This window comes from Columba livia, chromosome 22 (assembly GCF_036013475.1).
Source record: "Columba livia isolate bColLiv1 breed racing homer chromosome 22, bColLiv1.pat.W.v2, whole genome shotgun sequence".
In the NCBI taxonomy this organism is placed as follows: Eukaryota; Metazoa; Chordata; class Aves; order Columbiformes; family Columbidae; genus Columba; species Columba livia.
This window is the reverse complement of record NC_088623.1, coordinates 1,618,781-1,632,251: the sequence shown is the minus strand read 5'-3', so window position 1 is coordinate 1,632,251 and position 13,471 is coordinate 1,618,781. Positions and strand designations below refer to the sequence as shown.

Genomic DNA, 13,471 nt, shown 5'->3' with positions numbered 1-13,471 from the left:
AAGTGTGCCTCTCGAAATGATTCTTCCTCAGCAGAAAGCATCTGCAGTGTCTGCTCCTTGGCTCATTGTTTTTGGGGCTGGCCAGAACAGTGCATCATGGTCTTCTATTGGCACAACGGCCAAAGAGGAAGGGAGAAGGCCACAAAGGTGTCCAGCGCCCAGGCCTTGGAGCTTGGTTGTGTTACCTCTGAAGATGTGCTTGGTGAACTTACAGAGTGTGGAGCTTTGGCAGGTACTGGAAAGCAGACTGTCCAACAAACTGGATGGGATTGTCATAAAAGTGGCTGCAAAGTAAATGAATAACTGGTCAGTTTCTGCTGTGCATGCAAATATGCTATTACAGGTTAAGAGCCTTGGAGCAACTAGTAGTAAGCTATGCAGGAGGTGCTGGCTACCCTGTGAGGAACCCTTGTTTTCCAGTTAACCCCAGGATCTCCCACTAACATCTTTGGCTGAACATTGGTACAACTGAGGTCTCCTGCTGCTCTGGAAGGGCCCTTTAGAATCCTGCTGAACCAGGCAGGCTGGAAAGTTGCAAACCCCTCCTTTAACCATGTTATAGTGCTGTAACCCTGCTGGGAAACACCTTGTGCTTGATGACACCTCCTCTCATCTTACATTTCCACAGGACCAGCGTGTTTCCTACTTGTCATAGTCAGTGGAGAGAACTGAACTGTTCTAGGGTCCAACCAGCTTTAGGAGGAGTTGAATCGCCTCCTACAAGAAATGCTTTCTCCTCACCAGCTGTGGAAGGCTTTACACGGGCAGATCCAATGGAGACGGGTATTCTGGATGTGTCTCACCACCATGTCACTCCAAGGACGGTGCCCAAGAGGGGGATGAGGCTGGTGTGTTTCGACTGGAGCACTGACTGTTTCCACCCTGTGTCACTGTGGCTTTCTAGATGTTGGTATTTCTATAACCTAAGTCCCAGGCTGGCCAAGCAGGGCTTTTGTCAGTTGCTGTGATTTCCGATATCATTGTTGTTCAGGGAAGAACTGTCCCAGATCTCTGCCTGTGTCTGAGTCAGACAATGGTCTCGGGTCCCAGCTCTCTGACACATATATCTACTGCCGTAGCTTCCTAGCAGTTTTTATAAACATGAGGAATAAACGCAGGCAGATGTCAAACAGGGCCTAGAAAATCCTGTTGTGCATGGCAAGATTTCCATGGAGACCACACATACATTGTTCCTACATTGGGATCAGCCTGTACTGCAGCGAAGTTCAGCTGCACGGAAAGAAGAACCCACGGCAGAAAACCTGAGATGTAGCTAGAAGGAGCTAATTTCACCTTGCATTGCCCTACGTGCATCAAACATCAAATTGTGGTCATGCTGACAGCTGTCAGAAATCCCAGCCAAAGACATCGGGAAATGCCCATTTCCGAGGGATGGATTTGGGAAATATTGTTTAAGTTTCTTACATTGTTTGGAGGAGGGGATTCCCAACAAATGCGTTCTCTGGAATAGCTTTGATGTTGTTGTTATGAAAACCCCTGTTGGGAGAAAGAAATTTCTTGATATTAATGGATGAGAAAGGCTTGGAGACACCTTTCCTCAACACTTTTAAGGGCAGAGAGCATTCAAAACACACATAAAATAGGAGGTGTAGGCTCTGTCCCAGCTGTGGCATCATCCCAGCAAGTGAACAAGGTCTGTCCTTTGGCAGGACAAAGCCCTCACTCTGCTATATTTACTCTATGTATAGCCTGGTGGTCCGTATGTCACTCCACTGAAGTACCGAGAATACAAGGACTTAAGGATCTCATTATCATTTTGATTGTCAGAGTAATGATGATATCTGGTCTGGTCTGAGAAATCTCAGCAAGATATTCTTCCAGTAAATGAAAAATGTAGTGTCAGATTTTTACTCCAAGCCTTCCAGAAGCACCAAAGCAGCTTCTTTCGTCCCACCCCAGCCTGTCACCAGTGTGACACAGTCTTAGAGTCCACAGCAACTGTGGATCCACATCAACTTGACTTGACCCCATCTTGGGACTTCTACTTTTGTGGGTGTTAAGTGGAATGGTTTCCCATTTTTAGTGTCTCCCAGGCTGATGGGTTAGAAGAGAGAGCTAGCCACTAAAAAGGTCATAAATTTTTGTAATTCCCTGCTATAAATTTGCCCTAAGGGAGATCAAACAGTTTATGCACACCAGAGGAGGTGGCACAGGCCCTGCAGAAGCCATGGCCTCGCTATACCATCCATGGCTGTGATCCCAAACTGTGGAACGGACATTAGAAGCAGCTGGAGATCAGATGGACTTTGAGTCCATGGGATACCCCAGGAGAGCGAAGAGCTGCAAGAGGAACCTGCTCCGAGCCTGATGGGGGATCTCCCACTTCCCCCCACCAGCCGCGGTGCAGAGTGATTAGAAATGAGGAAAACTGAGAGGATAAAGTGCGTTCACTGCATGGTGGAGAGGGCTGGGAAAGACCAAGGGAAGTCTTGGGCTGAGTGTTCTCCCTCAGTCAGAGCACACGCGATGCTTTATTGGTCGCTCTCCACCAGGGAATGCTTTTGAAAAGGAACAAATAGGAAATCTCACAGCTCCTGCAGTCGGCCCAGCGTCCTGATAGCCCCAGGGAATTCCAGCAGCTCGTTGTAGTTCAGATCCCTGAAAGACACAGAAGGGGAAAACATTCATTGATGTGGCTGTAGGAACCCAACTAAGTGTATCTGTGCTTTGAAGATGTGGAAACTTGGTTGTTAAGCACGGGAGACAGGTTTTTCCTACCGTGCTGATCCAGCCACTGCCTGGAAACAAAATCTCACACATTCCTGCAGCAGGAATATTCCCTGCTAGGAGCACTGTCAACCCAGAGCCGGTCCAAGGCATGGCTGCTTCCCTCTCCTAGGGACTCACCCCCAGGGGCTTTGGCTGTGAGCCATTTTTCCTACTTCTTCAGGTGAAGATGAGATGTTACAAATGACAAAAAACACAACAGCAACTTCACCTGTGTGGGCCCCAGGAAAGGGCTTCCTTTGGGCCCCTCACCGTGTGGTGCTGGGGGGATCAGGGGACCATTCCCTTGGTGCTTGTTTTGGAGACACCAGAGCTCTCTGTCACTGGGATGTGCTGTGGCTGGGACCCGTGGGAAGCTATGGGAAAGCCTAGGTGTTCTTCCAATGGTTGGGTCAAATGCCATGCTGGAAACTGTAAGCCAAATGTGCAAGTGATGCGAAAGAGGTATTGACACTGCTAAGTTTAATATGCAGCATAATAGATCAAGTGAAATATGATATGTTGGTCATAATGACAACTGCACAGTTACATGCCTGGACTGGCAACCAGAGGAGACATCTGAGCCTGGATGAAACGGGCTGGCACCTCTGGAAAAGGATTTATTTGAGCTCTGCAGCGCTGCTGGCAGCCAGGGAGGAGCAGCCCCCCAAAGGTACCGACCCTGCTGTTGTCTGGAGGGGCCCATGCGGACCAACTGGGCCCTAGACCTGCAGCACTGCTCCTCCAACATGCCCAGGGCTCTCCTTGGAAAAGCAGCTCCAGCTGAAATGGTACCATTTGACCCCATCCTGGCCATTCCACACACCAAGGCACCGAAGTCTGAAAACCACGCAACTGCTTCCTACCTGCGTGAAGCTCACTGAGTTTTAAGTGGTAGATACTTTGGAACATGAGGGTAATTACTGGCTCCTGAAGATTACCATATAATTACACTTAATGGACCTCAAAGTAATTACCATGTAACCTGGATTGTGGTTTACAGAACAGAAATAACCGTGCATTTACACAGCAATGAATTGCTGCCCAATTACCTTGTAATTCTCATCCTCTAGGCCCAGGCATGGTAATTACATTATGATTTCTCTTGGCCCCCCTCTCTCCTACATAGTCTTCTCCTTTACCAGTGTCCCTGCTTGGGAATTACTCTACAGCCCCATCTTGGCCTTGCCCTATAGGTATTTACACAGTAAATCACCCCAGAGAGTCTCTGTAAATTGGTCTTTCCTTGTGCCTTCCAGGACGCCAGGCTTATATGACTTATACCATGTATTTCTTTTGGTTTTGACCCCAATCTTATAATTCCCTGAGTATTCCCTAGGACATGAGGCTGGCCTGGGTGGGTTTTATCCTGTGTAGCCTTGAAAAGCTCCATATCAGACCTTGTTGCTGGATTCCCTCTGCAGGCCAGGGGATGCGGCAGGTCCTGCTGTGTCAGGGTTTGCCTCCCCACACCGAGGGCTCTTTCTCTGCTCCGGTTACAGTGGGGGTCTGGCTGTCTGCACTGTATGTATGGATTTGAGCAAACGAATCCTGCTTCTGTAGGACCTATATCTCAAGGTCTGGAAAGGGTTCACGCAGTCCTGGCAATCAGCAGGAGAGGAGCACAGGGTTGCTGACAAGACCACGAGCTCTGCCTCCCTGCCATATCAGACCTGCGATGCAGCAAGAGTCTCAGCACAAATAAAGCTGCTGTGCCTGTCCCCAGAGCCAAGGAGTGACACAGGAGGGATATGTCCCCTCCTTACACCAGCTCTCATCTATCAGATATGCGAGCTCTGCATCTCCTGCATTGCTCTGACAGTTCGCATCTGAGTCCAAGCAGATCAGTGATTTTTTCCCAGTCTTCTCTGCTTGAGCCCAAAATGATCTGTCTAAGAATAAATAGCACAACACATGACTGCTTGTACATCTCACTCCTTGCAAGGCACCCATAGCTCGTTATCAGCTGCTTGGATGCTCTGAGCCAGTTTCTGCTGATGGTACCTGTCAGGTGCCCATCACTATCACGGCTGGGTGCCTCACATTATACAGGCTCTGTTACGTGGGGCAAAGACAGGGCAAGACTTTTACAGTGCACATCCCTTCACCGAAGCTCAGGGAGACAAAAGAGTGGATTTCCAAAGAGAACGTGCAATTGGAAGTGCAGACAGGACACTGCTGGGCACTTTGAAAGCATCAGTCAAATCCCATTAATCTTCAGCTCACTGCACTGAATGAAATCAGAGGGCATTAGCAGCCTGAGTTGACTGACAGTCCAAAATCTCTATCTGTGCGTAAGGTGCTTAATACCTTTAAAAGTCTCACTCTGCAGTGACTTTCCAAGGTCACGGGGAGGTTTCACAGCAACACAGAGGTCACTCAAGGCCAGGTGTGTGCCTGCACCATGTCCCTCCCTTGTACCATGAACAGAGGAGCTGGAATGAGCCTGAGTGATGCCAAGGGGCTGACCCTGCAGGAGAGGCACTGCGGGCCCTGTCCCCAGGTGACACTCAGCTCACCGCCGTTGTGTCACCAATGCTGGGGGAAGCTCTGAGCAATGATGGGGTGGTTGAGTTTTCTCCCCAGCGATACCTGACATGTCTGTGAGCAGCCAACAGATGGAAAACATTGCCCAACAGAGAGGAGACTTGGCTCACCTGTGATTCACTAACAGAAAAACGGAGGTTGGATATGTAACCAATATTATTTACAGGGAATAATTCAGCATGCTGTAATATTTGCTCCTTGCCTCTCTCTAAAAATGCATTTCCTTTCCAGCCTGTGTCTCTTCCAGGCAGGCTGGTCTTTCATCAGCAGATGAACGTTTTGTTTGTACCTCCGTGTGTGTGCAAGTACGTACAGGACCAGTTCTTCCTGAGTGCACACACACCTTTCCCAGCCCTGGCAGCGTCTCAGTGCCTCCCTCCCCCCTGCACTTGACAGATACAAAGACCTCTGTGTTCAGCAGCTCCCTCTGGGTAAAAACGCCATCTCTGAATGCTGGCATCTACTGGGCTTGTTGGAAAGTGGAAGTGCAACCAGGTGTAGTCATGCTGCTCCAATCTGGTTGCCAGCAACCCCGGTTTGTTCAGGAGAGACAATGTGCCCGTGCTCGCTCTAGCTGGTGCTTCCTGGTTTTCGGTGAGGTGAGGTGAGCCTCCTGCCCGGAAAACAAACCCGATTGTGCTAGTTAACAGCTCCCCGGAGAGATGCTGGCAGCTCGCTGCTCTGGATCCCTGTGCCGCTCCCACCGTCCTGACTTGCCTCCAGTGCTGCCCTGTGCCAAGCCCTGCCGATTTCAGGGTTCATCTGGTTGGAGTAGGCTGGAAGAAGCCAATACCTGAGGTGTTCCCCAGGTGTCAACTCTTCCCCGCAGGGGGGTAGCTCTCCCTGAAGCCCAGATTCAAGCCAGGACAAAAGGGGTGGCTTCCCTCTCCCTTCTCCTTCCTTCCCAAAGCTTGAGTCGGGCTCTGGTTCAAGCACTGACCCAGAAGCAGCCTCTGACCTTCACTAGGCTGCAGATGTCCGTGGCAGTGGGGAAGTTTCTGCTCATTTAGTGAAATTCAGTCCTCAGGTCTTTCCACAGACATCTGATATCAGGAGGGCTACATCCACCTCAGACATCTTTCCTCTGCCTGCTCTGCCATGACGAATTTGGCCCGGCCTGTTTGCCTGGTGGTGGGTCTCCAGAGCCTCCAGAGACTCTGCGCTCGGTGTGTTGGAGACAATTTTGTGTTTTGACTTCAGTGGCAGAAAAATTTCCTTTGCTGAGCATGTCAGTGATCTGTACATCATTGCCAAACCCTTTCCATAGGCTGGATAGATATAGAAAATGGACATGCTGTATAAAACACCTCCCACTGTCCCCTTGCTCCCCTGCCTTATTTGAGCTGCTTGGGCAATGCTTTGCTGGTCCCAGCTCCATGCTCTGACATTTTCCCATGGTTTCCAGCTTTGGGAAAGCTGCATAAAAGCCAAACTTGCTGCCAGGTGACACCGTCCCCACTGCACTACTGTGGCACACGGGCTGAGGTGCCCAGGGAGGTCTGTTGGCCCAAGGGAGCTGGCTCTTTGCTTGCTGCGTATGGGGTCTCCCACATGTGGGTTGCTGCCTTTATTGGCCTATGGGAAAGCGGACCCAATACCAGTGTTACCTGGTGGGAGGATGCCAATGCAGCTTGGCCATGGCCATGCCAAAACAATAGGGAAGCCTCATAGCAAAAACAGAAATAATGCGCATGGCATAAGCAAGAGAGTTTTGCCCATTATCAAGGGCTTTTGGAAGCAAAATCACCCAGCCGAGAGGTTCAGAAATGATGTGCAAAAGAAATTACTATAAAAAAATCACTTTCCTTAGTTAGGCTCCAAGTTCCCAGCTCCAGACATCACAGTGGGACATCAAAAAGAGCCTCGTCTGTTCTAGTTAAGAAGAAAACCTCTTAAAGGTCACCCAGTTTGCCCAAGACACAATGAACTGGCTGGCTTTCCATTGTTGTTATTTCTAGAGCGAGCCTATAGCTTCATATTTGGAAGGTCTTAACCAACCCTGTTGTTTATTTAGAAGTAAAAGTAAATTGACATCAAAGGCGCAGTTATTTTTGGCTTTAACTGCCAGGGTGATTTGAAGCTGACAACATGCAGCCTGGAACTATTAATATCTTCAATTGAACCCAAAGGAGAGAAGGAGGGGAAAGAGTCTCAGGTCAATTTTCTGCCTGTTAGGGACTATTAGTGGTTCCACACAGGAAGCCAAAAAAAATTATATAGTACTATAAATTCTTCCATAAGCCACAAAACACCACAAATTTGCACCTAATAAACCTGAAGATGCAGCAAGATTAGAAGCTGGAGATGGGACATTTGCTGACTATTTCAGTCCCAGTGCAGTTTGAGATGTTACTGTGGTGCTTTGGGGGGGACTTTTCGTGGTTGCTCATCGGGACTTGCATTTCCACCTGTCCTGTGCTGGCATCTAATCAGGCTTCCAGTAAATGTAATTACTGCTGCTGCTAGTCGTGCTGGTTCCTGTGGCCAAATCAAGCACTGGAAATGATTTAACTGGTAGTCTGAAAGCCCAAAGGGGCCATCATGACTATGTAGTTTGACCTCTTGCTCGGCATCGGCCAAACAGATGCCTTGATCAAGGTCATGGCTTGTGGTTGAGCTTGAACTGGGAAGAGCTGCCTGATTAGTCCAGAATATGAAGAGTTACTCTACCATTAGGTGTCATATTTGTGTTCTGCAGCATCAGCATAAACCCTGCTGTCCTGGTCCGACTAACACATGTGAGCGTGTGCCTTTCCCCAGCACCATCTGGATGATGGGACGCAGCAAGTGCCTGTGACAAGGGACAGGAGGAAGGGGGATGCGAAAGGACCCAGAGCATGTGTGAGAAGGTTGTTGGGTACTCATGGTACCTGATTTCTGCCAGCAGCAAGCTGCAACCTCTGCACAAGGATTCATGCGGACAGCCGGGCCTGGGAACATCTCTACCTCTCACTTACATGCTGCCGGGACATTTTACAGGGCTGATGTGGCATTGAAAGGTCTATTGCTGGGGTGGGGGGGACCTGTCTGTACGTTCTGCCTCGTACGCCTGCAGCTGCCAGCTCTGTTCTCCATTTAAAAACGCAGCAGTGCCCAGAATGTGTCTGTTCTGACCCGTATTTCTGTCTGTTCTCTAACTGGCAAAGGTAACGGATTAAATGTGTTTTCAATTCCATTCGATTTATTTAACAAGGTTGAGAGCAGGATCTCGTGGGGGGTCCTGGGAGCACAGGCGCTGCCATGCACATATCATTTACAAGACACAAAAGGCGCTGACCGCAGAGCGGAGCAGCGGGGACCTCGGTCGCTGGGACGCGCAGACAATAACCGTGGGGCTGATGACTCAGGCAGGGGAGGCACGGAGAAGGCTGCTGCACTTCGCCGAGCAGGGAAGAAGACAGGCTCATGGAAGCCTGGTCTACAGCAGAGTGTTCCCAAACTGCGGGAAGGAAGCTGGGAAGCCCCCCATTGCCCACAGTCCCAGAGTGCTGCTGCTGGCAGGGGGGAGCGTGGGGTGGTAGCAGAGCTTCTGTTCATCAGCACATCCACCATGAAAACCTGCTTGCAGCTTGCCTCTGCTGCCATTGCTGCTGCCTTTCCACAGGCAACCAGTTCACCCTCACACATTTCTGGAGGCAGACGGCAGCTGTTCCGTCAAAGGGTCTGTGGCTGAGGGGACGGCTCCAAGCAAAATGAAGCTCAAGGAACCAGAGGAGTTGGGGACCCCTGACAGGTCACAGCGAGCGTGTCTGGAGTCCCAGGGGCTGGAGGTTTGGGGAGACTCGGTGCTGTCTGTCACTGCAAGATCAGTGGCTCCAGCGAGGGGAGAGCCAGGCTGGCAGGATGCAAGACGGGTAATGTGAGGATTTGATGAGGAAAGGGAAAATAAGCAGAGTTCTGGGGAGAGGTGACCCTTACAGCAGCTCCATAACCCATGGAAAAATGCAATGTGTCCAGAGCAACCTTTTCACCTGGGCTGTCTTCACTCTCTTTTTTCTTTATTATCTTGCAAAATGTCATGTCTGCTTGGGGTCATGCTCAGCCAAAGCTCAGAGCCTCGTTGGAAGGTACGCAGCTGGTTCAGAGCCTGAGCTGCATCAGTAAGGACACGTTCTGTCAGTCCAGGCTTCTGCTCTCAGGAGAGACACAGCAAACTGGGACCAGTTGGACCAAAGAGATCACAGGAGGGAAATGTCTGGTCCCCATGCTCCCGGGCAGTGCTTAGTGCATTTGCCAATTCAGTTTTACAGAAGGTGTTCTCTCTTTAGAAAAGTCACCTTCCATTTACACGATGATCAGAGCAGGCAGTGTACTTTATACCTCTGCACCAGACACAGGGACCCAGGCAAGCAGGGTGCTGAGCCATGGTCCCTCTCTCCAAAAAGCCACCTGCACCTTTCCTTCCTCCATCCCCTGAATCTGGGTACTCAAGCCTCTGATGAAGTCCTGACACACAGCAGGGCTGGAGCATGAGTGTGCTGAGGACAGAACAGCTCAGCACAGCAGACAGAACCTCCTTGGAGGAGTCACAGCCATCAGCTCCTTTGGGAATTGTGCAGACTGGGATCAGCATCAAGAGACTGCACAAAAGGTTTCAAATTAAGTACGCTGATGAAGTCAAATGGCACTTGAGGAGCAAGGTAGCACTTGGCTGACAGCTTTCTGGGAGAACAGCAAGGCTTGCCTGGCCCTAAAAGGGTTAAATAATCTTTGTGTGAGCTATGGTGGAGATATTTCCTTCTTCCTGCCTTCATTGCCTGAGGTGCACTTTATATTAATTTTTATTATTTTTTTTTCTCCCATAGAAAATACAAATCTCCGGAGGAGTCGGTAGGTTCCAGCTCTGCTCTGCATTTACAGACTCGACTAATTACCCGGATAATAGGGCAGCGCGCTGTGAAAGCCTGCGGTAAGGGCATTTCCTGTGAGGCAAGGTTAGGCAGATAAAACGCCCGGAGCCAGAGGGTTTTGGATTCAGCCCTCCTGGGAGACATTTTTAATTTATTAGTGCTATTTAAAAAAAAAAATAAATTAAAAGGTTTTCAAATGAATGGAGATCTGGCCTTTCCAAGTGATTTATCTCCTTTCTCTGACGAGCAGAGGAGCTGGCAGGGATGTGGCTGGGGAGGGCGAGGCGGAGGTGGGGAGCAGCGGGGTCACCTCGGGCGGAGGGGACGGGCGAGGGCTGCGGGGCCCCTCCGAACCGCTTCCCATCACGTCCGTGTCAGGGATGGGCCAGACGTGCCCCAGCAATAAGAGGAGTATCGCTTTTGGGGCAAATCACTGCTCTTTGGGCCATAGCCTGGAGGCCTTCAGTATTTTGGGCTGATCTTGGGGATCGGCTGTTGGTTTCCCACCCTGAACCACCGTAGCTCTGCTGTGGTGGGGACACAGGACGCTGCTGAGACATGTTGTCACTCTCTGCCAACACTGGGCTTTGTCTGGCTGCATGTGCCCAGGCCTGCAGGAGTCCTGGCCCCTATTTGGCCCAGCTGGCCAAAAAGGCCACCAGCATCCTGGCTTGTATCAGGAATAGTATGGCCAGCAGGACTAGAGAAGTGATTGTGCCACTATACTAAGTGCTGGTGAGGCCCCACCTTATATATTGTATTCAGTTTTGGTCTACTCATCATAGGAAGGACATTGAGGTGCTGGAGAAAGTGCAGAGGAGGTGATGAAGCTGGTGAGGGGCTGGAGCACAAGTGTGATGGGAACAGCTGAGGGAGCTGGGGTGTTCAGCTGGAGAACAGGAGCTGAGGGGAGACCTTCTGATCTCCGAACTGCCTGAAAGGAGATGGATCTGTGCTGGACTCTCTCCAGCAGTTCCCTGTCCTGCTGGAACTGAGGGGCCACAGCTGGACACAAGATTCCAGGTGTGGTCTCCCCAGGGCAGAGCAGAGGGGCAGGAGAACCTCTCTGACCTACTGACCACCCCCTTCTAACCCACCCCAGGTACCATTGGCCTTCCTGGCCACAAGGGCCCAGTGCTGGCTCATGGTCACCCTGCTGTCCCCAGGACCCCCAGGTCCCTTTCCCCTACGCTGCTCTCTAACAGGTCATTCCCCAACTTATACTGGAACCTGGGGTTGTTCCTGCCCACATTCAAGACTCTACTCTTCCCCTTGTTATATTTCATTACATTTTTCCCTGCCCAGCTCTCCAGCCTGTCCAGGTCTCTGATGGCAGCACAGCTTCCAGTGTCACCACTCCTCCCAGCTTGGTGTCATCAGCAAACTTGCTGACAGTCACTCTATTCCCTCGTCCAAATCATTGATGAATATATTGAATAATACAGGCATCAGCACTGCCCCCTGAGGCACTGCACTGGATACAGGCCTCATCTGGACTCTGCCCATTGACCACGACTCTCTGGCTTCTTCCCTTCAGCCAGTTCACAGTCACCTCACTACCCGATCGTCCAGACCGCACTCCCTCAGTTCAGCTGTGAGGATGCTGTGGGAGACTGTGTCAAATGCTTTACTGAAATCAAGATAGACCACACTGCTTTACCATTATCTATCTATCTATCTATCTATCTATCTATCTATCTATCTATCTATCATCATCTATCTCTATAATATATATTATATGAAGGATCTAGTACATTACACAAAGGGGCTACAGGAAGAACATGTCACTTAAGGACATTTAGATTCTTCTTTGGGACAGGGCTAAAAAATGCCAGGTATCACCCACTTTGACCATTTAGTATCCGGTTTCACGGCTCACCCACACTTGGGGTTCTTCCCACAGCCCTGCAGCATTGCTCTTTGTCATCTCTCAGGCTTATGGGAACTGGTGAGGGAATCTCGCTGGGTTTCAAGGCTGTTTCAAAAGCCTGTTGGGAATCTGGCCAGAGCAGCTCTGACTTGGATCCAGCCTGCCTGCCCAGGTTTCCTTCCCAGGAAGAGGAGGCTGGGGGGGCTGGTGAACAGCCAGATCTTGCCCTGACAGAAAATCTTCTTGGAGCTGCGTTCTCCAGCTCTGTGCTGGTATTTGACTGGTTGAGACCTGGCAAGTGTTGCACATCCAGCTCCATCTACCTGCCCCTCACACTCCCTTCCCCACATCAGCATGGAAAACACAGAGTTGCTCTCGTTTCATACCTGGCAGAGCTGACTTGTGCACAGTAGCTGAAGGTCGATGCAGGGGAAACGTGAAATCACTCTTCTGGCTTCACTTTACCTCTTTATAGAATTGCTGCCCCCCTAAAATGTCAGGGCCAAGCCCTCTCCAAGAACAGAGTGCTCCACTGGGATCTATTATTTACAGAAATGATAAGACCTAGGGTAGAAATCTGGTGTGCACAGGGATCTTGCACAGTGCTGAGGCCTGCATGGAGCAATGGGTGCTGTTTCTCTTAAAGTTTTGGCTGCATGTGATAAAAACAGAAGTTTCCCTGTCTAGCTGAATATGAGAAGAAGCCTTTCCCTTAGGGGAACAGAGGGTTCTGCACCTAAAACTTCCTAGGCTTTTCCAAAAAGTGCAAAACAATTTCTTTGCCTCTCAGCTTCTAGAGTTATTCACCTTTGTCTCTGGCTTGTAATCAGCATCTGGCCACAAATGCTCATTTTAGGAAACCTGGAGAAGTTTCTGTCTTCACCAGCTTTTACCATCCTGCTGCTTTCCAGGAGGTAATGCCCACAGGGTAACTGAGAGCAGAATTTGGCCTCTGCAAGCCAAGAGAATGTGCTAAGTGCTGTCAACAGAATGTAATCATAATTTGAGTTAAAGGGTATGTGCAGAGACTTTAATAGTCTCCACACGCACAGGAGCTGCGCGGTGGTAGGTAGATGCAGGTCTAGCAGCTTGGCTGGGCTGTTGTAGCTGAATGCTTGGCTGTTTTTTGGGATGGGCAGCAAGGTGGCTTTAACCACCTTGGCTGCAGAATAAGGTTGCCCTGATGTAAGCTGTGATGTTGCTGCATAGTCTGCCCAAAGACTGTTTTCGTCCATCAGCAAGTCTTCTACTCCCCACTGTAACCCGCCTGTCTTTGTGCTGCCTGGAGGCCACAGCTCTGCCCTCATGTATTTGTCTGTGCCCACCAGAAATGACTGGGGAGAAACACCAGCTGGCACAGTGATGTGGGAGACCCATGGGTCACTGGAGGAAAGCACCCAGCGGCCTTCCTTCCTGCATCATCCCTGGCACAGTTCATTATGGCTAATTACGACTCTCCCCAGCTGAGCCCTTCTGG

General features: G+C 50.2%; 1 protein-coding gene across 3 annotated transcripts in view; it reads right to left on the bottom strand.

Moving 5' to 3' along the window:
* The window catches only part of LGR6 (leucine rich repeat containing G protein-coupled receptor 6), a 113,322-nt gene that overhangs the window by 18,771 nt on the left and 81,080 nt on the right, over positions 1-13,471 (bottom strand). For all 3 annotated transcript variants that reach the window (XM_065038248.1, XM_065038247.1, XM_005505349.3), the window contains 3 exons: positions 2,551-2,619; positions 1,426-1,497; positions 213-284 (listed from right to left, as the gene is read on the bottom strand). In XM_065038248.1, the coding sequence (XP_064894320.1) occupies positions 213-284; positions 1,426-1,497; positions 2,551-2,619 (213 nt within the window). The remainder of the gene's footprint in view (positions 1-212; positions 285-1,425; positions 1,498-2,550; positions 2,620-13,471) is intronic.